This window comes from Phaseolus vulgaris, chromosome 3 (assembly GCF_000499845.2).
Source record: "Phaseolus vulgaris cultivar G19833 chromosome 3, P. vulgaris v2.0, whole genome shotgun sequence".
Taxonomy (NCBI): Eukaryota; Viridiplantae; Streptophyta; class Magnoliopsida; order Fabales; family Fabaceae; genus Phaseolus; species Phaseolus vulgaris.
This window is the reverse complement of record NC_023757.2, coordinates 42,048,522-42,072,038: the sequence shown is the minus strand read 5'-3', so window position 1 is coordinate 42,072,038 and position 23,517 is coordinate 42,048,522. Positions and strand designations below refer to the sequence as shown.

Here is a 23,517-nt window from a genome sequence, read left to right as displayed (position 1 = left end):
ATCCGTAAGTGAGTTGTGAGGTTTTTTTGCAGCTCAAAGCAAAGCTTCACACATCCTCTTTTGCAGCTCAAACATCCATGAACTTCCTCTTCCTCACCATTCAATGTTTTCATAAGTGAAGAAGACAAGGGCATCGTAGGATTTTTAAAAATATGTCGGGTGCGAGTCACAATTGATCAGGTGCAGAAAGCAATTGCCAACAAATCAATATGGTGATGGGCTTTAAGAGTCATGATTCTCAAGATTGTGATGTTTATGTAATTGCTTTCTGCACCCAATATTTTTGAATATGCATTCAATTAATTTTTGAAAATTCAAAATTTTTCTTATTCTGAAATTAAAATTCCAAAATAAAAAATTATATTCTATTTTTTTAAAAATAAATTTGTTATATTCCAAAAATAGAATTCTATAAAACAAGATCTGAAAACATCTTCCCTCAATCCTTATTCCTTATGTAATAAAAATTTTAAAAATGCATTATAAAAATTAGTCAATTTAAAAATGTATTATAAATTTTACAATCCAAAATATATTTTTAAAATTTAAAAATGTATTATAAATTACACAATTTATAATATATTTTATATTATATAATCTAAAATATGTTTCAAAATTATATAATTCAACATACATGAATTTTACAATTCAAAAATATATTTTTGAATAAAATCATCTATAAATATATTTTAAATTATAAAATTTATAATACATTTTGAGATTAGTCAATCTCAAAAGCATTCCAAATTAACTACTCTAAAAATATATATGGATTAAATAATAGTAAAAAACAAAAATTATTCCAAATCACTTAATATAGAAATTTGGAAATGTATTTAAAATATATATATATATATATATATATATATATATATTTAGATTATAAAATCTAAAATTGTATCAATGATTATATAATAGGAAAATAACAAATTACAAAACCTGAAAATATAAAAATATGTTCTAAATTGTCTATATTATGTAATTTAAAAATCTGAAAGTATACACTAAACTAAAAATACTTTTGGGATTATAGTATTCAAAACATATTTTCAAATTTCACATAGAAATTTAAATCTAAGGTGTAGTAGACCTTTTAACCCTTTCTAACACTAGCACAAGATTACAAGAAGAAAGCATAGGGCAAAAAGTGATTGCCCAACAGTGGTTTAGAATAAAAAGAAAAGGAGGAGATTATCTAGGAGGAAAAGGAGAGAAATCCAAATGTATTAGTAGTGGAATCATAAGATTGTTGTAATTAAAAACAGCAAATCCTATAAAGGTGCAGAATCGGAAACCTAAAAATCTTGTTGTATTATTGGTATTAAGAATATAATGCCTACTTTAAAAGGCAATAATAAAATAAAATATGAAGGTGAATGGATCACGAAAGCAGATATGCGCATGTTAGGTTTCATGTCAATTAAAGTTAACGTGTGTTTGGTTTCACGTTTAGAGCTTTCAATCCACGTTTTAATTATAACACAGAAGTTAATAAAAATGCTTCAGCTTGGCTTCTTAACATCAAACAAACAACACGAAAATTCACCTATTATAGCAGCTGAGTAAGTGAGTTTATCACTTTCTTAAAAGAAATAAGTAAAATGCTGAATTGAAAATTGAGAAAATAGTGGGGCACACACAAGTTTTCAATTTCACAATGTGGCATACGAGAATTATTAGTTTACATTAATTGGGTTAAATATCAATTTGTTTGTAGTTTAAAAAAATATATTGAAAAGAAAAAAGAAAAAAAATAATGTTTTGCCTTTCTATTAATTAGTAAAGTGGAATGAGAAAATAAATATGTATATAAAGGTCATAAATAGTTATAACGAAAAAATATATATTTATTTAGATATTTGAAAATGAATTAGTTAGAAAAATCAATCTAGACATCTGCATAATCCAATTTACAAAAACTAATATGCCAAGTGATTAAAACTTTCTAATTACTCGCCTCGTTATTATGATATTCAATCCAATGCAAGATTATTTTGACTGAGAACAGTTTAGTTAGTTAGGTTAATCATTTATATAATATACACGTAACTTACTATATCTCACCATGATTCATTCTTATACACAAGTAGCACACGTCTTCCATAATGAATTATGTTTTTCTACGTAAGTTTAAATTGTAAATAACAAATTACATGAATTTGTACTAAAAACATATTTACATCAATTATTTTATAAAAGTTTGTATAAGAAAAAATATAAAAAAAATCAAAGTTTTCACGAGCTATAATTAATTTGTGTATAAATAAACTGGTAGAGATTATTTTATAATTTGATGTTTTTTAACCTGTATAAGTTTTAGTTTATAAAAAAAAAATCATTAATTTTCCTAAAAGTTTTCGTAAAGAACCAAAAAACAAAAAGAAACACAACACAAGGACGCAATGTCAAAAATTGCAAAAAAAGGGAACGATTCAAGATTCTCACGCAAATTAGATTTGAAAATCGTATCTCGCCAAAAAAAATTAATTAATTTTACACTATCATACAAAATGAAAAAAGGAAAAATGTTATCCATGAGCTCTTTCATCCTCTTTTTCCCTTTCATGTTGTTTTTTTACCCAACAAAGACAAATTTAGGTTAGATTGTTTTCTTTTTATGGTGGAGAAGGACGAAGTCAAGACAAATTATGAAGGCATCAACTATAAAAAAAAAAGTTATCTCCTTCTTCCATAAAATGCGCTAAAAATAATGCATTTATTTTTTTGATAAATTAAAATTATTTTAACAGCATCGGTAACTAATTATCATTCTTAATCAACTACGGAAACAAAGGATTATTACGCTTGTATATCTGTAATTTTTAATATATTATTATTGTATTCTAAATTTAAAATAGTTTTTTTAATTAATATAAGGTAGATTTACAAATGTCAATATATAAATTGTAATATATATTTTATTATACATATTGTCTAAAGATGAAAATCCTCTTTAAATATGATGATATATGCTTTGAATTTAATAGAAAAATATTGATGTAAATTAATTATAAATATTTGAATTTAACCGTTATATTATAAAATAATTAATAATAAAATAGAAATATAAATATATATTCTTTTTATGTATACCATAAAAAAACATGAATATAAGCACGTGTGTCCATATGCTAATAAAAACATATTAAAAATATATTTTATAAATGTTCGTCTTAAAAAATTACTAGGTTAATCATATCATTTGTACACTCTAATAACATTTATGTGAGTATATGAGAGGGTTTAACATTGGTAAAAAATAGTATTTTGTTTGTTTTCAGTTACAATTTGTAAGATAGAAAACAAAACAATTTTTTTTTTCATTTTTAAAAAGTCTCAAACATCTTACTTTTTTCATTAAGTTTTAAAAACAATTTTTTTCATTTCCTCTTTTAGAACACATGGTTTAGATCAATGATTTTATACGAGTAATTTTTCCTTTATACTCTAGTATCGAGTTCTCTATTTCGATATTCGTTGCATGCATCTCACAAGTGATCTAATAAGTATATGCCAATTTAAGTCTGTAGTGATATCTTACTTTTTATAATAATGTTTTTTTTGGAAGAAATTATAATATTCCTAGCCCTTGTCTATTAAGAGGGATTTTTTTAAGAATAATAAAATTATAGTTAATGAAAACTATAATATGATTTATTTTACTGAGATAATTAGAAAATGTACTTGATAATTAAATTATTATTGTTGATCTATTTTTAAGTTGATAAAGGTATTATTATTATTGATATGTTTTTGTTTGATAAAGTATTGTACAACATGGATAAAACTGTTAATAATATTGAGTTGATAAAGATGGAAGAATTTAAATGGACAGGTGAGGTTTATTTAGTCCATTATACTTTATGATTCAAATGATTTGAGATGTAATATTTTGTTTTGGATCGCTTAGTTATTTTCAATTATCTGTTAGGTTTGGCATTGAATAATGATATGGCTAGAAACACCGTAAAAAAATTATTAAATAAAAATTAAATTTGAAAAAAATAATAATTAGTTGTTATATTAACTAAATTAAATACTATTTTAGATATTAAAAAAATTATTGGTCTGTAAATTAATTTTTATTATTGATAAATAAATTTTAAATTGCTATATAATTAGCTACTAATTACCAAATTTAGAATCTAAATAATTGGTAGTTAGATAACAATTTATAAATTATTTATCAATAATAGAAACTAATTTACAAATCATTAATTTTGCAGTCTTTAAAATAGTAACTAATTTAGTCAATATAACAACTAATTATTTTTAGTCTCTAAAATTAGCATATATTTAATAATTTTTTAATAGTGAAAGTCTAAGTATTGAAATCCATTTGAATAAAAAAGTTACTATCTTACAACATTGTAAATAAATGTTTTGACTTGGAAGAAAATAATTTTGGTTCAACTTGAAAGAAAAATATACTTACTAATACTTATTAATCTCGTACAAGAGATGGTAGTAGTGATATCTATTGTTATTTTAGATATTCATATACGAAGAATGAATATTTATTGGTTATATCTATTGTTATTTTAGATATTCATATACGAAGAATGAATATCTATTGGTTAAGAAATAGAATTATAGTGTTGAACAAGAGAGAAAATATTAGTTATCTTTCTTTTAATATAATAGTATAAATGATCAAATGTGTCTCTTATAAATTATTTGATTCAATGAAATTGGTGTTTGTTTTCTTAAATATAATACAACATCGAAAACGAGAACAACACAAAGAACAAAATATAGTGATAAAAGGAAAAATACATTGGGGACATAAGTGAACTTTGTGAATTTTGAACAAGTTAAACAATTGAGATAAAATTTTTAAAAAATTGTGAAGCGAAAGAAAGCAAGAACGGTTACAAAACTAAGGACTAAAACGAAGAGTATATATAAGTTTTTAGGTTACATAATAAATTATGAGTATTATTGTAATTTAAAACAATAGTGAGTATCCGAACTGAGACAAGTATGAGAAGGGCTAATATCACTTAATCATTGAGTCATTATTTCATGTGCCGCTTAATGTCACATAAGGATTAACATTAATAATCAAATGACAAATTATATTGTTCGATTAGAGATTTCAGCAAAAAAGACACCAAAATTATTATATCTCTTAAGACCAAGTGACAAAAGATCGTTCAAGCATTAAGGTGGTATATAAAATTATAAAATATATAAAGATCACACAACTACATTATATTGCTCAAATAACAATATAATTATTGAAAAAAAAATAAGATTATAATAGTTTTTGAGAAGGAAATATATTTGATGTTTATTGAAATTAATAGATTCTACAACAAGTTGCATCATACTCGTTCAAGCTTGAGAAACGAATACATTTGATGTTTCTTGAAATTAATAGATTTTACAACAAGTTGCATCATTTATTAAACATGGATTCTGAACACTTATCACTAAATTAATTTTTAGTTAATAATAAATCTTCAACCCAACCAACAATTGATATTTAAATATACTACACCTTCATTATAATTATTATCTAACTATGTTTTGAGAAAGTTTAGGAAGATTGACTTTTTTTTATAGATTAATGAATATATAGATTTTTATTATAAATAACAGTCTAAAAAATGATTTTTCTAATGACACAAGAGAAATCTATTAAAAAAAAATTTATCCTTTATTATTTGATTTTATTTTTTACTAAAATTTGAGTAGAATCTGTTTAATTAAAAGTGAATTATTACGCCTGGAAGATACATGCAGGGAGAAGTGTGATAGGCATTGCGAAGTCAAAACTTGGCATTGAGAAGGCGCGGGAAGTACAGAAAGAGAGTGGTGGAGGCAAAGAAGATACGGTTGGCCTCCTCTGAGAGTGACCAAGGTTAATATTATTAATTAATTCAATAATGAAAAGAAAAAATGTAATAATAAAAGTAAGATTTTGATACTGACGTGAGAAGAGAAGGGACAAGTGGAGGTGGCATAATCGCTTCTCATGGATTTCCAAAGATCTCTCAGATTTCGATCCTCCCAATCCATCTTCTTTAATTATTATTATTATTATTTTCTTTTACTTTTCATCCATTTTATTATTTAATATATTCATCATTCTCTCTCCAACTAAATATATATAAATAAAATCCACCCATTTTCCTCCTTACTTTCTTTTCTCACAGCACCCACTGCTCTTCAACTTTTCACACTCATGGCGATCGTCGGCGATTTTTTCCGCCACAACTTAACGGAATTTCTCCAGGAATCCCCTTCTGCTGCTCCCGAGCTTCACGTTCTTGCCGTCGATGACAGCCTCGTTGATCGCAAGGTCATTGAACGGTTACTCAAGATTTCTTCCTGCAAAGGTGACCCGGCGTTGCGTATAACCAGTTTTTTATTTTTTCGTTTGCCAAATTGAGATTGGTTCTGAAGTTGTGTGTGTGTTTGGAATGGCTGTTTTTCAGTGACGGTTGTGGAGAGTGGAACGCGTGCTCTTCAGTATTTGGGCTTGGACGGAGAGACCAGTTCTCTCGGGTTCGATGTAAGCGAATTCAGCTATTTAGTTTTTGGAGTTTTTTTATATGTTGATTGTTGAAATAGGTTGGTGCTAACGTTTTCTTTTTTGTTTATTGGTTGTGGGGACAGAGTGTGAAGGTTAATCTCATAATGACGGATTATTCCATGCCGGGGATGACAGGATATGAATTACTCAAGAAAATCAAGGTGTGTAGTCTGTTCGATTTTTATTCTCTGAAGGGTGTTTTGTTTGGTGTTATTAGGTTAACTTCTTTTTTTAAGGATTGATAACTGCTACTACTGGTGTTTATTTTGTTAGTTGGACACAAATTGTATTGTGTATTTGTGCTTTTGGGTTGGGTTTAAAGTTGGTCGTTAGATTGTAAACAGGGGAGCGTTGATTCTTAATTACACTTCCCTTCTGTTAATTTTAACAGGAGTCTTCCGTGTTTAGAGAGATTCCAGTGGTGATCATGTCATCGGAGAATGTTTTGACTCGAATTGATAGGTAAGCATCCTCCATTAGCTTACACGTATTTTGGATCAACAATGGAATTGTAGGTGGCATCTAGTTTTTTTTATCAATGAACTCTTCAAACAATTTATGTATTTCGGTAACTTTACAATTTCGATGGTGTTTGTTGATTTGTCTATGAATTGGCGAGGTGGAGCGTAAAATGTATCGCAAACGTTGAGATCTACTTCATATTGCATCTACAGTATGATATTTTTTTACTGAAAAAATACGACTATTTGGATTTTATTGTCGAATCCTTTCCATTAGTTGAATTCCAATTTATATCAACGTTTTTCTAATTCTAGCCTGATACTTACAAGGATATTACTGACTTAGTACCTCAAAACGTTTAGTTACCTATCCTTGTGTAGATCTGACATATTGAATAGTAATTAAAGTTCCCTACAAATCTTTAATAGCCAATAGGTCATATGGTGGCTCAGTGATTGGTTATGCCATGATTAGCTTAGCACTCACTAACTATGCTGGAAGCCACCGACTCATAAGAAATCATAATAGGGGTTGATATGTGCTTTGCAAATATTAAATAGTTACCAAATTTCTTATCAGAACCTTCTGGTAATGTACCAAATTGTATAAAAACATTGCATTATATCCTTCAGCTAGCAATAATGCATACATGTAATGGGTGACAAGTATTTATAGGCATGTTTCTTAACAGTTAATTCCTACTAATTGACAGTTGCCTGGAGGAAGGAGCAGAGGAGTTTCTTTTGAAACCTGTCAAATTGTCAGATGTAAGACGCTTAAAAGATTTCATCATGAAAGGGAAAGTGAAGGAGGTTGAGAAAAAATCTCTCAAAAGAATGCTATCAATTGATTGCAGTCCACCTCTGTCTGCAACATGCTCACCCATCTCTCTTCCATGCGATCCATCACCATCATTGCTCTCACCATTGTCCTCAAAGAAGGCTAGATTGTGATCACAGATTGACTAGTGTCTGTCTCCAATTTTGTCGACACCTGGTGGTGTTGATATCAAAGCATGCACTGTGTTTTGCAACCTTAGGAATCAATCAGAAAAGCAAATGTCAGAGTCGTTGATTTTTTGGCCTCTTGTTTGTCATTTGGTCTTGCTCATGTACAGTGGAAAATTACCAATATATACACAAATAGAGAGCTATTCTGCAACATTTTTTTACATAAAGTGCTCCGTTCTATTTATTCGTTGTTCACTTATCATGGTTTCTTTAACTTTATAAAGTGCATGAATCTTTAAAGTTTAGGAAAAATCACAAGGAAAACGATACAATCTTGAATATAAATTAAAAGATTTTATCATCGCTCTCCTTCCACCCTCAATTTTCCTTCTGGTTCTTTATTGTACTTAGATTTGCTTGAGAAAAGGGGTCGTGGAAAAGTTTTCCTTGTAATTTTGCTGTTTCCTATTGTTAGTAGGGCAAAACTTTTCGACATTGAATGGTCTTTTCTTGACTATTAGGACCTGTTTGTCAATCTTTAATAGCGAAGAATAGAGAATGCACAGAAGGTTAGAAAAACGAAAAGAAAAAAAAGTTAAAACATGAAAAAATATGCAACTTTTTGCTTTAAAATTTTCTCATAATAAGATTTGCAGAGAAAGATGAGTTGGTACTATTTTTTTTTAAAATTAATAAATTATATATGATTATGTATGTAAATTATATATTTTAGTATATATATAACATTCATAATTTTTTTATTAATATTAATTTTAATTATTAATACATATTTTTATTTAATTTAATATTTAATTTTTTTTAAAATTATTTTAATTCTAATATATATTTTTTAATTTTTATAATAAATTCTTTAATAATTTTTTTTTAAAATATATTATTTATCAAATTTGTAAACTTATAATTTTAAAAATTAAAAAAATCTTTTTCAATATCACATTAATTACAAATTTCAATAAACTTTCATCATTCTAATATATCCCAATACAAACAATCTTACTTTTCTCCTAGATCATTCTAAATTCTCTTTCTCAAATCCTCTTCCCCATCCAAACATACTATTAATATTTTACAACCTACCAAAAAGACTTTAAGGACAGTACACGGTTTTTAGTGGAATCTTTGTTAGAATCAACCTTTTGTCAGCTCAACAAAACTTATTATTAGCCAACGCCGCAACAGCAGGTGCATTATTGACTTCCTAAAGCTTTATTTATTATAGTTGATGGAGATTAAATTGAGATCATAAATGAGAATTATCTGTATTTGGTTTGACGAATGTTTAAAGATTTTTGAGAACTTGTTGGATTTTGAAAGAGAGGATCAAGTAGGAGGAGATAAGGAAAAAGTGGTGGAATTTGTGATAATTGTTTGGTAAATTAGTAACTTATTCTAAAATTTAATATTTCAGTTATTAAAGTAATTTCACTTATTGAATTTTTCCTTTAATTTTATATAAATTAATATTATTGTTAAGTTTTTTTTTTCTCAACTAATTTTTTTATAACAAAAAATGCTGTATTTTAAAAAAATACACCTTAAAACAATTTTAAAATTAGACTAAAAATAATTTGTCAACCTTTATTAATTCAATCAGATATACCAATAAATTTCTTACTAAAATCCATTACCATTCTATTAAATCAAACGACTCAATCAAGATATACTTTATAAGGGGTCAAATAGTAACTATACACACATTTAAAGTCATCTTCAATACCGAAACTCCACTTTACCACATATTTTTAAGACCTTGCAATTTTTTTCTCTAATGCAAGAGAGTTATAAGACTTACACTATTTAATAAATTTTATTTATACTTTCAATTTTCAAAATTTTCAAAATAATTTTGTATCCTTATGATCGAGGGAATTGGGATGAGATCTTATTTAAGACCTAAGAATCAAGTAGTCATCCTAACATAAGAAATTGAGTTGATTAATAGTGTTTTCAATAGGTCAAATGTTAATTTTTAGTAAGATATGTTTAACATTAGTAATTTAAAAGACATTAAATATAATAAATCATGTTGCATGATCATTGAGATGTGGGTGATGATTTCTTGATCTTAGTTAAAAATAATATAGTTGTAATTTGTTGAATATTTGATATGTTAATGATGTGATGTGATTGATATATGTGAAATATGTATGTATCATGTTGTATGATATTTAAAAAAAAATCAAATCACCCTTTTGTGTATATTTTTTAATAATAATTATAAAACTTGTTGTACATTTTTTTATATATATATATATATACATATATTTACAATTTTTATTAAAATGTCTATTTTTTTCTACATTAATTGAACACATATTTTCAACAAAATTTTATTTAACCAGACAAAATTGGGTATTAACAAATCCGTATCACACGTAGGTTGTAGCGAGCTAATAAAATAAATTAAAAAAACTCAACTAGCTCAGTTTATATTTTCACATAAACATTTATCAAAATAATAATATTATTCTGATTTCATAACAATAATCACATGCATTATTACATTAGATAACCAACATAGAGACATAGAGTGGATGAAAAGTGGATTAAAATGAGTCTGAAGAAATTTAGCATTTACAATGAGTAGAGTTTTGGTGTGTATAAAGGAAGTGAATATTTGATATAGTGAAAAATATAGAAGATGTATGTAAAAAAGATTATGAGTATGGAAATCTACAACTTGGGAGAGACGATGGAGCGCAAGTGAAGCTGCGAAGGGGGTTGGTTCCAGTAGAAACACCATGAAACGTAGCGTACAACGGTGGTAGGAGAAGAGTGTTCCACTGCAACAACGCGCCCATAATCATCAGCAAGAGTGGCCACACGCTGAACCACTCTTTCGGAGGAAAAACTACGTCCATCACACACCCAACTTTTTCTATCCTTCCACAGTAACCAAACCGTGGCAGTGAATAAAACAGCATCTTCATCATGGGAGTTAGCCCTGGACCAAGGGTGCTGAAGATAGGCGAAGATCCAGTTCCATAGGGAGGAAGAGAAGAATGCACGTTGGTGCTGGGGGGCAACAAGATGAACCCACACGGTTCTGGCTCGAGGGCAATCACGCAACACGTGAAGGAGAGTTTCGTGGCCGTGGCAAAAAGGGCATGGTGAAAAGGCAAAATCTGCAATGTGAGGAACTGATGTAGGGAGCCTCTCGTTCAATGCCAGCCATAGAAAGATCTTGCACCGATGTGGGATGTGCAACTGCCAAAGCCACCTCCACTGTGACCCATTTCCCATTTCTTTCTTTCTTTCTTTTCTTTCTTTTTCTCCTTATTTCTTTCCTGTGGCAGTGAAGAAACTCACAAGACTGGTGCATATGATGAACAGGGACGCCAAGAAGTGGTCAAAGCTTCTATAAACTTCCTCAATAAACGCATCAATTCAGGGTAAGTAAGTAACCATGCCATTTCTTTCTTTGCAATTATTCCAAACCACGTATGGTTCTCAATGCATCACTCTATCTTTAACTCAGTCTTTCATGTATTAAAAACTAATACAAAATTCCCTGATGTTTTAAAACATTAATTCATCCTATTAATTAATAATCCAGTGAATTAAATAATTTCAAATGTAATAATCTTTTTGGTTCGTTTTTATCCAGTTGTGAGGATCCTCCAAATCAAATGTAAATGACTTCTTTACATACAGATTCTGGCGGGAGGAATTGTGTTCTTGTTTAATACTCCAATTATTGATAAAAGTGTTAAAAATGAGTGAACTTAAAATAACTATATGTTTTTGGCAACCTTCTTTTCTTTTTTCTTAGTTTCGTTCTTATTTGTACTACTAGGTTAGGATTATCATCGCTTAAATCGTGTAAAAATGAAGAAATATGATCTTACAGGCTTATAAGGTAATCTATAAACAAAAAGCTAAACAATCATGCGATAGAGACATTTTTATTGGTACCTGAAATGAAATTTTCTAAATTTTGTCGATGGACAAAATTGTAAACCTTTTCTTTTTTAAAGTTTTCATGATGGCCTACATTAAAATTGCAGTGGATCGATTTAAAACTTGAAACAAAACAAACGTAGAATTTGTTGTTGAATTTGAGATATAGCTAAAGTTTCACACAAGAATCATAAAAATTTGGAATTATAAGATCAAGGAGAAATTGATTCCTAGGCAGGTTTAACATGTCAAGATGTCTTTAAGGGACTTTGAATGATTTAATTCATAAAAAAGGATTACTATGATTAAATTCTTAAAACATTGACGATTTTTACATTTAATGGGTATAACATTTTTTTTCTCATCCAGATCTTCATCGACGTCCGTATTTGCGCCCATATTTATTTTCTTTCTATTCTAATTATTAATTAATTAACATTTAAAAAAATCACAATAAAAAAAATAATATTATTAAGTATTCATTGTCAAAAAAATACATATTTTCCTTTCTCTTCTTTTCTCCAATGTTAAAAAAAAATGAAACAAGAGGTGCCAATAAGATGCTTATACATCACCTTTTTTTTCGCTGTTTAAGAAACAAGACCCTTTTTGCAGATTCTAGTGTCCACTTTAATTGACAATCCATTCGTTTTGACAAAAAAATGTCCTTTTAACAAATTTTTACATTCATTGTGCATAAACTATTTACTCAACTTATTGAAATAATAAGGGAAAAAATGAATTCGATTAATTCTTAATTTTCTCTGTAAGACACCCAGCTTCATTTAACAAAATCAAAAGATTCAATTCTCGGTCAAACGTAACGTATCGAAAAACCTAATTTAATTCTGATAACTAAATAGTCCCTTTATTTTCTCCTTTCTGTAATACACAAAAGGGGCAAGACGCACCCATCAGAAACTTGACGGGAACAAAGTAAGTTGACAAATACTCACGAGAAGGGCATAACTACATGCTGTCACTTTGTCTCAAACAGTTGGAAACTACAAATCCAATACACTAGAGCAAATTCCATTTAAAAGACTCCATTTTACGCAATGTGTGAATGCAGAAAGAAAATCAACTACGAATAAGCAATCCAGTTTGTTTGCAGCACTTGCTTCGTATCCTAAAGAAACATGGCCCAACAAGGAACAGACTCGTTACGAGAAACTATTTTCATCATACAAATTGCAGATACGAGCTCGTCGATTGCGCCAAACCAAATAAACAACCAGTTGGTAGTAAATACACAAAGTCGGTAAAGTATATCATTTGACCCAGAAAAAAACTATTAAAAACAAACGATAATGTTAAATGCATAGATAAATAAGATTAAGGGAATTGAAAGCACAAGACCCTTTAATATTAAATGCACGTTCAGCTTATGGTTTTCACACCCCAAACTTTTTCAGGGGGAATGTAAACAGAATTCTATCCACAAACAACTGGTTTGAAAAATCACAGATGTGTTGCCAGTGTAAAAACAATTAATTTAATATTTGGGCCAAACCACGAGTTTACGAACTACAAAAACGAAACACTATTACAGGAAAAGCATGGCTAAGGACAGAAAATTATCTTTCGAGATATTAGTTGGCCATCCATTACAATCTTCAGTTTAAAAACCTATGTTTTGCCATAAAGCATACGCTTCAAAGCCGCGGCAAACGAGATACAGCATCATCAAGTCTTACCCACCTTCCTATTTTATAAAACTGAGCAAACTTACCGCAATAACTAATACCAATAACAATAAAGGGGTATATTATAATTGGTTTCTTAGTGTGTACAACATGTAATTTTTTCTTGAGATAAGAGGTTTCCTCATTTCTTCCACATCAACAACTTTATCAATACAGAACAGCCAGGCAACCATAAAGTTATAGTGATACTTCCCAAATCTAATTTACTCACATGCAGAGCATGTTCAATTACATTTACAAGAGTTAGTTTTTTTTGTGTGCATGTTTCCACTCCCAATGGCCCAAACGTCTTCTGTTTGCAAAGCGACATTCCAGCAACTGCTATTACTTTATCACTCTGGTTAAATAATCATCAGAATCATTCAAACTCTTATCCTAGTTTCCAAGGGATTCCTTCGAATTTGGCTGCTATTGGCTTCTAATGCATTTTTTATGCTATCTTTCTGTTCTAACTCCAAGTTACACCGATTTTAATATTTTAAAATATTTGTGTAATATTTAAAAATATTAAAAATAGTGGAACTTAGACAGCACAAAATAACCTGTATAGAAGCTGGACTCCATTCCTAATCTTTAGCTTATTTCTGAACGTCATCAAACAAAAAAAAGATAGACCTAACACTAACAGAGCAACCTGATTATCTATGTATTTGTATGTCTCATCATAGTTCTATTTCTCAAATACTCGAACAATGGTGTCATCTGTTTGGCATCAAATTTGTCAGAAAAAAACAACCAACAGGAGTATATCTGTAGCCCATAAATCAAAGAAATAATAATAATAATAACATAAGAAGAAGAAAAAGAAGAAGAACCTTTTATCTTTTCTAAGGTGAGAGTCAAAAGGTTTATATTTCTCATAAGACCATCCCTTCTCAAATGAAGCATTTAACATAATACAAGTACAAATTGTATAACCAGAGCTCACAAGGCATCGACAAATATTTATCAGTACCTTTCACGTGATCAGTTCCATTGTCTACACTACAACAAACCCCAAACCAGTAACTGCAGGAGAGACAGAGAAATTGGTTGTGAAAAGCAAGCTACCAAGTATAAAAACGACCACAAATGAGAATATTATGACAAGTACGAGAGAAGCAAAAAACATGCAACTGTCAGCCAATTAAATTTCCTGATTTCTCATTCCTTTATTATCATACCAAGCAAATGAAATAATTTTCATTCTAAAATCTCAATCTTTCTTACACTGCATCTTCTCGAAAGTCATTCATTATCATATAAGTAGCCTACTGATCTTACAAAAAATTATTGTTTTAAATAAACTAACTCACTTTTCACATTATAGAACCAACTACTCATGTTGAAAGAATTTTCGACAAGCCAGTTCTATAAACATTTACATAGTCATACATATAATCCAATTTCTCTATTAAAATTATGCTAGTTTATTCTGTGGGTCTCTTGATCATGGGTGGAACGAGAAGGAAAGAGCAAAATATAAAAGGAACTATATATCAATGTAAAATGACTCAGCAGTTGTTGTATACACAGTAAATGGTTGTTTTGCACAAATTATTAGTAAAAACAAAATTTAAATTAAGTACCAATTTGAAAGAATACAAGGAGTCAAGTTGATGTTCGGATGGTAGTTGATTGGAATCAATGGTAAACCAGTCATATACCACTTATCTGAACCCCAAGGAAGCAGGAAGGAGAAATCATTCTTTGACGAAACTGAATCAAACCTATAAGATTAATGCATAACAATGCCATAAGGATATTCCCATACCTTGAAAAACTGGAAAACACTATTGACCTGTCTTCGTACTTACACTTAACACCAGTATATTGTTGGGTTCCTAAAAGAGAATCAATGGGAAACAATACAAAAAAATGTTCAAATGTCATGAAAAAAGCTGTATTTACAATTTTAACTCACATCAAAACTGGATGTCCAAGATCCCTTTCATGTGAGGAGAGAATTGGTTGTAGGAAAAAGAAGGACCAAGCTATAATAATGGCATGTATCTTATTTGTGCAAGATGGTCCAGCAACAAAATGTTGCAGCCATATTAAACAAATTCTAATTTTGCATAAAAGATTTGTTAAATGTAGTGAAAGGCTAGACACAAAGTAGCATACAACATAAACTAAAAGTATTTTTGTACCATCTTTCGTGGACAGAAATTCACAAGCCAGTAAAATGATTACAAATTTGCTTTTGAAAACTGTAGTGACCTATAAGCAGAGACAAGGTAATATTAATATTGGTTGGTGGGGAGTGGAGGAAAGGAAAATGAGAAGAACATATCCCCTTCAAATGCCCTCCAATATTTGGGTGGATTTTATTTTCCCATGCTTCCCCCCTCCTCCGATTTCGTCCTCGCTCCTCCCTTCCCACTCATAAATCAAAAGATCACTCAGATGATAAAAACTATACGAAAACAATATAGAGTATGACTTGGCTAATGATCATTATTAACATATACCTTCAATTCATTAATACATAGCAACAAATATCTTAAGGGAGAGAGGTCATGACACATGACAGCATCATAAGTATCTCAGAGTGCAATAAATACAAATGCAATTACGTAAGAGAGAGAAAGAAAGATAGAAAATAAACATTACACATTCCAACACCACCAAAAAAGTTTACATCATCAGAAATTAAGTTTTTCAATTAAACATGACGTTCTAAATAGAAATAATAGACTTCAGAGAAGAGAAACTATATCAAAACATGAATAAAATAAATAGAAGCTTAAAGGAAATAACCCGCATGATTTAACCATTTTAAATGTATTGAATTTCTATACCACCTTATGTATTCACATACCAACATGAGTACTCTACATTACCACATGCACCATAAGATCAAACGAGAAACAACTTGATTTCAAGGTGCTCAAAAACTCATAACACTAGGCCAGCTAGATCTATGAAAATTAGATATCCCCTAAAATACAGACGATGATAAAAAAAAAACAGAAAAGGACAGACCGCGGGCTCAAGATCTCTCGATCATGCTGCAGGAACGTGCCAACCGAAGAGTGAGGCTGCCTCCATGCACACTCGCCTCTGTCTCAACAGGTTCACATTCATAAGGCTTCCTACACCCGGGACAACGCCCATCCTCCTCCAGAATCCTCTTGTGGCAAAAGAGGCAAAGCCGAAACCCACAGAAACATGGCAAGAAATTCGTGTCCGTCAAATCCAGATCCTCACAGCAAATAGGACACGGGGACGGCGTGGAGATACGACCCCAGGGGACCCCTCCTACGCAGCGCCGATCAGGGTTCGGCATACTGTGCTGCTTAGACAAATTGGGCAAACTCTGAGGGCGAAAGGCGTCATCTGCCCTCCACGCTCGGTTACTACCAGAGCCCCAAGGGACCAATCTACTACTCTCGGGTTTTGAATTCGGAGACCCTAAATTGGACCCTTCACGAGGCAAAACCACAGGGGGTGAATCAGAACAAGGGTTTTCGTGCTTGTCATCGGCGGCTAAAGCATCTGCCATGGCCTCCCAATCATCCAAGCAACCATCATCATCGTCCTCACCTTCTTCTTCTTCTTCCTCCTCCTCGGTAATGTTCCCAGAACAGCACCCGCCGCTGCTTGAACTGCTGCTGCTGCTGCTCCCGCCGCTACTGCTGCCGGTGAAATTCGTCCCCGAATCGTTGCCGCACAACACGCCGGCGGGACAGTTGGTAGGAGACTCCGAATCGCTGTCATGATGGACCAATCCATCGTCCTCTTCGCCTTCGCGCCTCGTGTTAAGAGGCTCCAACGAGAGCTTGCCGTGATTTACAGCCGGCGGCGGCGCGCGAACGATGTCATCTTCCACACCGTCCTTGCATCCCTTACTCTTCACCGCACCTGAAACTCTCGGATGCAAATCGACAATACATACCAGAATCAAGGTGTGATGTGAATGAATCAATGGAGACAAAAGTGCGCACGTGCGCTCGTAACGTACCTTGCGATAGCCACTGTTCGCGGCGCGCATCGATTTTATATTGCTTCAATTTCGCAGACCTGTTAGTCTGGAACACACAGGCAATTGTAATCGATGAGATTGATGAGAATGAAAAATCTAATGCATGTATCATTAGAAAATTAAAAAACGAAAATAAATCGAACCCTCTTCTTCTTCCCGGGGTTCTTAGTGTTTGCGGCGGAGGGAATCGGCACGGCAGAGATTGAATCGGAAACCATGGCTTCGATTCGATTACAGACAAACAAGAGATTCGCAAAAACCCTAATTTGTGAGGGAGAACGAGCAGATAGAAAATTCTAGAGAGAGAAATAAAAACTTAGATAGAGAACAACAATGGATCACGGTAACTCCTCTGATCCTCTTGCCTTTTTTTGCAACAGAAGAGGTCCAGGTTTGAATCTTTATAGCTTGTTCAATTACCTAACTATCCCTTGTCATTTATTAAATTCTTGCAACTCAGAGTGACAATTCTCGTGGAGATTAAGACAGACAAGGTTATATATGTAAAAATCAGTATGTGCGATGCAACACGACGTCGTTGATATAGTTGCTACGTAAGCATATACTTACCCTATATTTATTATCATTGAAATAAACTCTTTAAATAAGTGCAACAATAATTCCCACTTGATTGTTTCTTGGAATATATATATATATATATATATATATATATATATATATATATTATAAATTTAATTTATCTTTGTAATAAATAATTTAATTATAATATAAATCATGTTTATAAAAAATATTAAATCAATTTACAAATAAGGATAAAAAGTATCTATTAAATAATTAAGAAAAAATATCTTTTATCGTTAAATACACCTCTAAATAGAAAAATAAATTTAATTATAATTTCAATTCTCTATTTAAGTTATGACATTGGTGTCATTATTATATTTCTTGATTTTACTATTTATATTATAGAAAAATCGTAAATATGATTTAATTAATTTTTGTGCACATGTTTATTCTCTCTATTTTAATTATTTGAATTGTTTTTAATTTTATTTTAATCTAATGAGTTTAGGATTTAAAATTTGTTAAAAAAATATGCAAATGTGATAATTACACCATTTTTGTGGATTTTCTAAAATTTGGAAACTAAAACTATAGAAAGACAAAGAAATGTACCAATATCACGAATTAAAGACGAATTTAAAGTATAACAAAAAAATTATTAAGAGTACAATATATTAATATATATATATATATATTAATAAAGAGAATGAAGAAAATAAAAATTTCATATTTCATATTAAGTGTAACAGATGTTTAAAAATAGAAAATTAATATGACGCCTTCATATTTAATACAATCTCAATGATTTCTGTGTGATAAAGATATTAGGGAATAAATAATATTTTAATACTATAAGAAACAAGATATGTTAGTTTAAAAGTTATTATATATTGAATATGAAAAAACACAAAATCATGTTGGATGAAAGAGGTTTTAAGATATACATGGTATATGGAAGGATACCGGTCATAAAGCTATGGAGACATTTATTAGTTTTAATATTATGAATAATAGGCTTAAAAAATTATGAAGATGGTTAAGAGAATTTAAGATTGTGGATGTTGATAATGATTTTTATGATTGAATTAAATTTGGAAGGGGAGAAGATAAAGGTATTATTAGGTAAAATTTAAATTATTTTGTTGTTATTCAAGACCTATAAATGTTAAGGAAAATATTTGAAATTCGAATATAAAAAGTTTATATTAATTTTTGTAAAAAAAAATTATAATATTTTGAAAAAAATATTTGGCTGGATAAATTTATGTATAAAGTTAAGTATCAGAATTTTCTCCTCATATAATATTCTAGATTTATGTTCATCTTGTCATAAATTGTTACACATGTCATCTTCTTATGGATATACAAATTTAAATCATTTCTATAAAAAAAAATATTGTGCTAAAATAATCATATTGAATAGTTAATTGTGTGTCTATCATATAAGATATTAATAACTCAATGATATAGGGAGCAAAATCATGAGACTCTTAAACACATCAATGAAAGTAAAGTTAAAGGGGAGTTATCCATGTAATTTGTTAGTTTAAATAGAATCGTGTAAGTAACATATCATATATAATAAATTAAATCATATGTTTTTGTCTAACTTAATATAAAATGTATTGTTTCCATTACTAGTATTGAGATAGACTATATGTTTATAATAATCAATAATGAAAACTCAATTATGTTATGCGAGTTCTCAGAATATGAACTTATTGTAAAAAAACAAACAATGATTAATGACAAATGTTAGACATTCTCAAGTTGAAGGGAGAGAGAGATAAATTTAATCATATTTTTTTGTCTAACTTAATATTAAATGTATTGTTTCCATTATTAGTAATGAGATGGACTATATGTTTATTATAATCAATAATGAAAAGTCAATTATGATATGCGAGTTCTCATTATCGTAAAAAAAACAAAGAATGGTTAAGAACAAATGTTAAACATTCCTAAGTTGAAGAGGGGGGTGGGGGGGGGGGGGGGGGGGGGGAGAGAGAGAGAAATAAACTAACTAACATACTTTAACTACTAATAATACTTGGTGCGATCTAACTAATCAAGCTAGATAGATGAACAAAAATATGATACAACTAAGGTGTTATGATATGCGAGTTCTCAGGATATGAACTTATCGTAAAAAAAAACAAAGAATGGTTAAGAACAAATGTTAGACATTCCTAAGTTGAAGGGAGAGAGAGAAAAAAAAAACTAACTGGCATACTTTAACTACTAATAATACTTGGTGCGATCTAACTAATTAAGCTAGATCGATGAACAAAAATATTTCCTCCACCTACGTAAAATAATCATTATTCTTTTTCTTGACTCCAAATGAAGACAACAATGAATATTGTTGAGGTGGATAACAATAATTTGGAGGTGCTTTGTCATCTCTACTTGAATCATAATATGTTATTTTTATGATGTAGGATTCTTTCTTGTACTTGAGGATCCCAACTTTTAGATTTGAAAAAGTTTGAATTATTCATGACAACTTTTACAAGAAAATGAAAATGAAAATTGAAGGTTGAATGGTATCCAAGAGTCAATTGTTATCCTTGAATGAATTAATTCCCCCCATACGTAATACAAGAACTCAACATTTGTAGTGTCCTACAATCCTTTAGGTAGACACATTCTATTCGTTCCATCTAAATGGTTCCTCATTGGGTGAAAGGTGGCATCCTTTTCTTTGTAAAACATGTCAACAAGTATGAAGTCTCCAAATGCCTATAACCTATGCATCTCTCTACAAGGTCTGTGGATCTAATTCTTTTTATGGTAATTTTTTTTGCAAATATTGGTTTATCAATTGAAATTAATGATTTTTTAATCCAACTTTATGAAACTTTATTTCTCTCACCCCTGGAATAGTTGTTTCTAGTAATTTTAAGGAGTTAATATCTATCAACTTTTGTAAGACTATATGCAAAACTAATTAATAAAATTTAGTCTCTCTTGATAAATTTCACCGAAATTCGTCAAAGAAATTTCTAGCCCAAGAGATATATTATGAGTGTTATGCAATTATTCTCCAAGGTTTATTCACGAGATGCTTAAATAAAATAAAAAATACACTCTTGTTGGCTTTAGGAAACACTTAAATTGTCTACGAATATATAATAATTGTCTAAACATAATTTGAAAAGCATAATTCACATTATATATTTTTTTGCCTTACCTTGATTTTTGTCGGCAACTATTACCACAACATAAGAGGCAATGAATAAAAAAATAGTAGTCACCTTAAGAGCACAACTCATAAGTGGTTAATGCTTTATGCAATAATTTTCAAAAGTTGTATTTAGAATTCAAATAAGTTGTAATGAAAAGGGAGACTAAACTAATAAAATGATTATAGTTTATCCGAAAGAGACTCACTCATTACCTTCAACATTTGACATAAAATTTGATTTATTTTCTCCCTTCATTTTTTAAGTCTCCACTTTCTTTAAATTAGTGACTAAGGTTTCAAAATAAATCATTCTCCAATTTATAATTTCTCATTCGTAAATCCTAGACCCAACACCTCCTCTTCAAGCATCCAAGTGATGCTCGCTATATGCTTTTAGCCATCTTGCTTGATAGTTTGTTGCTTTTTTTGTTCTTAATTTTCTGTGTTAAAGGATTTTGTGTCATTTTGGAACATTTGTGTGTTGAAGTTGCAGGACTGTGACTTATAATTAGGGTACAACTTTTTGTACTTGACTCGCATGACTTATGCCAAAAGCATGCCATATTTAGTGTTTATTAAGCATAATTTAAGAAGGTTGGTACAACTTGTTACTCCAATGAGTTTGCCACACATACCACTTTATTATATGAAATTTTTTAATTTAATTTTAATGTTTATCACTTTTATTTTTTGAACTTTATAAACTCAATTTCAATTATTAGAGTATTTGGATAGTACATTTAATCTTATACTTTGTAGAAGATAAAGATGAGACATGGAGTTCTCAAAGGAAATTCCTATAAAATCTTATTATGTGGTACATGTTCTTACATCTTATTATGTGAAAAGTTTGAGAACACATTTTGAAATAATGTCTTTAATAATCTAAATTAAACAAATTTAACCCTTTAGCGATTTTTAAATTACCCTAAGAAATAATATGGTGATATGTGTATCATATAATAGTAAGGCTTATACCTCGTGAGAGTGAAGTGACATAGGTAAAATAATCATGTATCATATTGAAGGTGTGATAACAATGGTAAGATATAATAAAAACAAACAATGGAAGCATACATTCCTATTAGAGTCAATGATGGAAACAAAATACAAGTTCAAGGACAATGTAATTTTAAAAAATAATGGTTAAAAAGATTGCATCAAATTGTTTTGCTTTCAATAATGTTTCAGTTTTGCTATATTATGAGTTTGATATGAATTTTATTTGGGTTTGTCAGGTTAATAAAAGAAAAATAGAGTTTTAATAAAGATTACAAAGTTATTATTTTTACGATTTTATAATTTTAAGCAAACTCGTCAACTCATTATTTCTTTGTGTTTATTAAAATATTTCATTTGAAAATAAAATTGTTAACTTTTCTTTCTCTTGACATGTCTTAGCTGGTTAGTTTCACTTTCTTTTTGTCCTGTTTTCCTTAAAGTTGTTACACCCCCTTATACATACAAGTTTTAAATTTACCTAGGATATGTTAATGTTCTTTTTCTCTAACATCCTTCTTCTTTAAGCCTACTATCTATTACACACTTAATAATTTTAATTTAGTTGTCAAACATTTGTTTATTTAGTTTTGTTAATAGTGAAGATATATCCCTATAACAATTCTCAAGAGATACAACCTATGATGCATAAACTTAGTGCGAAAATTCACCTCACAAGATGTAACAAAGTATTCACAAAAGTTTAGAATGACATCACCTACACTAACAAATATCCAAATATTTAAATTAGGAGTAAAGAGAATAACTTCACCAAAAGGCCTTGATTAAAGATATTATCAAAGATATGTAATTAGAATGATTTTCAACTTAGAGTTTTTAAAAAAAATGTAATTAGTAATATCAAAAGTGTACTTGTATAGACTAAAAGGGGCCTAGATAGAAATAATGGCCTAGATAGTACCTGGAACTGCTGGGAGTAACAATTGTCTTTATCCCTTGGTCGCTCCTCCTTCATCTTTCTCATACTCGCTCCTTTGTGTTTGGTTCGATGTTAACCTACAAAAGGTTTTCCAACGAAAGTAAGTACTATGTATAATAGTATATGATGTATTAGATAAAAGCGAATCTTACTCCTTTGTAGAGAATTTGTTTATAGTATTTAGTCATGGACCCTCTGTTATGATGGGTCAGATCTATCAAATATCAATGTTAACTTATTTTTGGGGAGGTTCCATAATTTCTGGGACATTACCAAAATTTGGTGGGATGTGCCCCTGATTCTTAGGGAATCTCTATTG

General features: G+C 29.8%; 2 protein-coding genes and 1 long non-coding RNA gene across 3 annotated transcripts; 1 reads left to right on the top strand and 2 right to left on the bottom strand.

Annotated features, from left to right (window-relative positions):
• Nucleotides 1-6,108: 6,108 nt before the first annotated feature.
• Nucleotides 6,109-8,197, top strand: LOC137807827 (two-component response regulator ARR5-like). Its single transcript, XM_068608643.1, has 5 exons — nt 6,109-6,344; nt 6,444-6,520; nt 6,625-6,702; nt 6,933-7,003; nt 7,716-8,197. Exons 1-5 carry the CDS (start codon nt 6,191-6,193, stop codon nt 7,954-7,956), a joined length of 621 nt encoding a protein of 206 aa, XP_068464744.1. The 5' UTR covers nt 6,109-6,190; the 3' UTR covers nt 7,957-8,197.
• A 5,560-nt stretch (nt 8,198-13,757) lies between these two features.
• On the bottom strand, nt 13,758-15,289 carry LOC137807828 (uncharacterized). The gene is made up of 2 exons (XR_011080603.1): nt 15,149-15,289; nt 13,758-14,588 (listed from the first exon to the last, which is right to left on the bottom strand). It is a non-coding gene; the product is annotated as an uncharacterized lncRNA (long non-coding RNA).
• A 1,041-nt stretch (nt 15,290-16,330) lies between these two features.
• On the bottom strand, nt 16,331-18,020 carry LOC137807826 (uncharacterized). The gene is made up of 3 exons (XM_068608642.1): nt 17,691-18,020; nt 17,527-17,593; nt 16,331-17,426 (listed from the first exon to the last, which is right to left on the bottom strand). The coding sequence occupies exons 1-3, from the start codon at nt 17,763-17,765 to the stop codon at nt 16,555-16,557; spliced, it is 1,014 nt and encodes a 337-aa protein (XP_068464743.1). The 5' UTR covers nt 17,766-18,020; the 3' UTR covers nt 16,331-16,554.
• Nucleotides 18,021-23,517: the final 5,497 nt, after the last annotated feature.

What these genes read in the sequence shown, in the direction of transcription:
- LOC137807827 (XM_068608643.1), top strand. Translation starts at nt 6,191, where the DNA reads ATGGCGATCGTCGGCGATTTTTTCCGCCACAACTTAACGGAATTTCTC. An exon ending in AATTACTCAAGAAAATCAAG is followed by an intron (nt 6,703 to 6,932) that starts GTGTGTAGTCTG and finishes TAATTTTAACAG; the next exon opens with GAGTCTTCCGTGTTTAGAGA. An exon ending in GTTTTGACTCGAATTGATAG is followed by an intron (nt 7,004 to 7,715) that starts GTAAGCATCCTC and finishes ACTAATTGACAG; the next exon opens with TTGCCTGGAGGAAGGAGCAG.
- LOC137807826 (XM_068608642.1), bottom strand. Translation starts at nt 17,765, where the DNA reads ATGGTTTCCGATTCAATCTCTGCCGTGCCGATTCCCTCCGCCGCAAAC. An exon ending in ACCCCGGGAAGAAGAAGAGG is followed by an intron (nt 17,594 to 17,690) that starts GTTCGATTTATT and finishes TGTGTGTTCCAG; the next exon opens with ACTAACAGGTCTGCGAAATT. An exon ending in CGAACAGTGGCTATCGCAAG is followed by an intron (nt 17,427 to 17,526) that starts GTACGTTACGAG and finishes CGAGAGTTTCAG; the next exon opens with GTGCGGTGAAGAGTAAGGGA.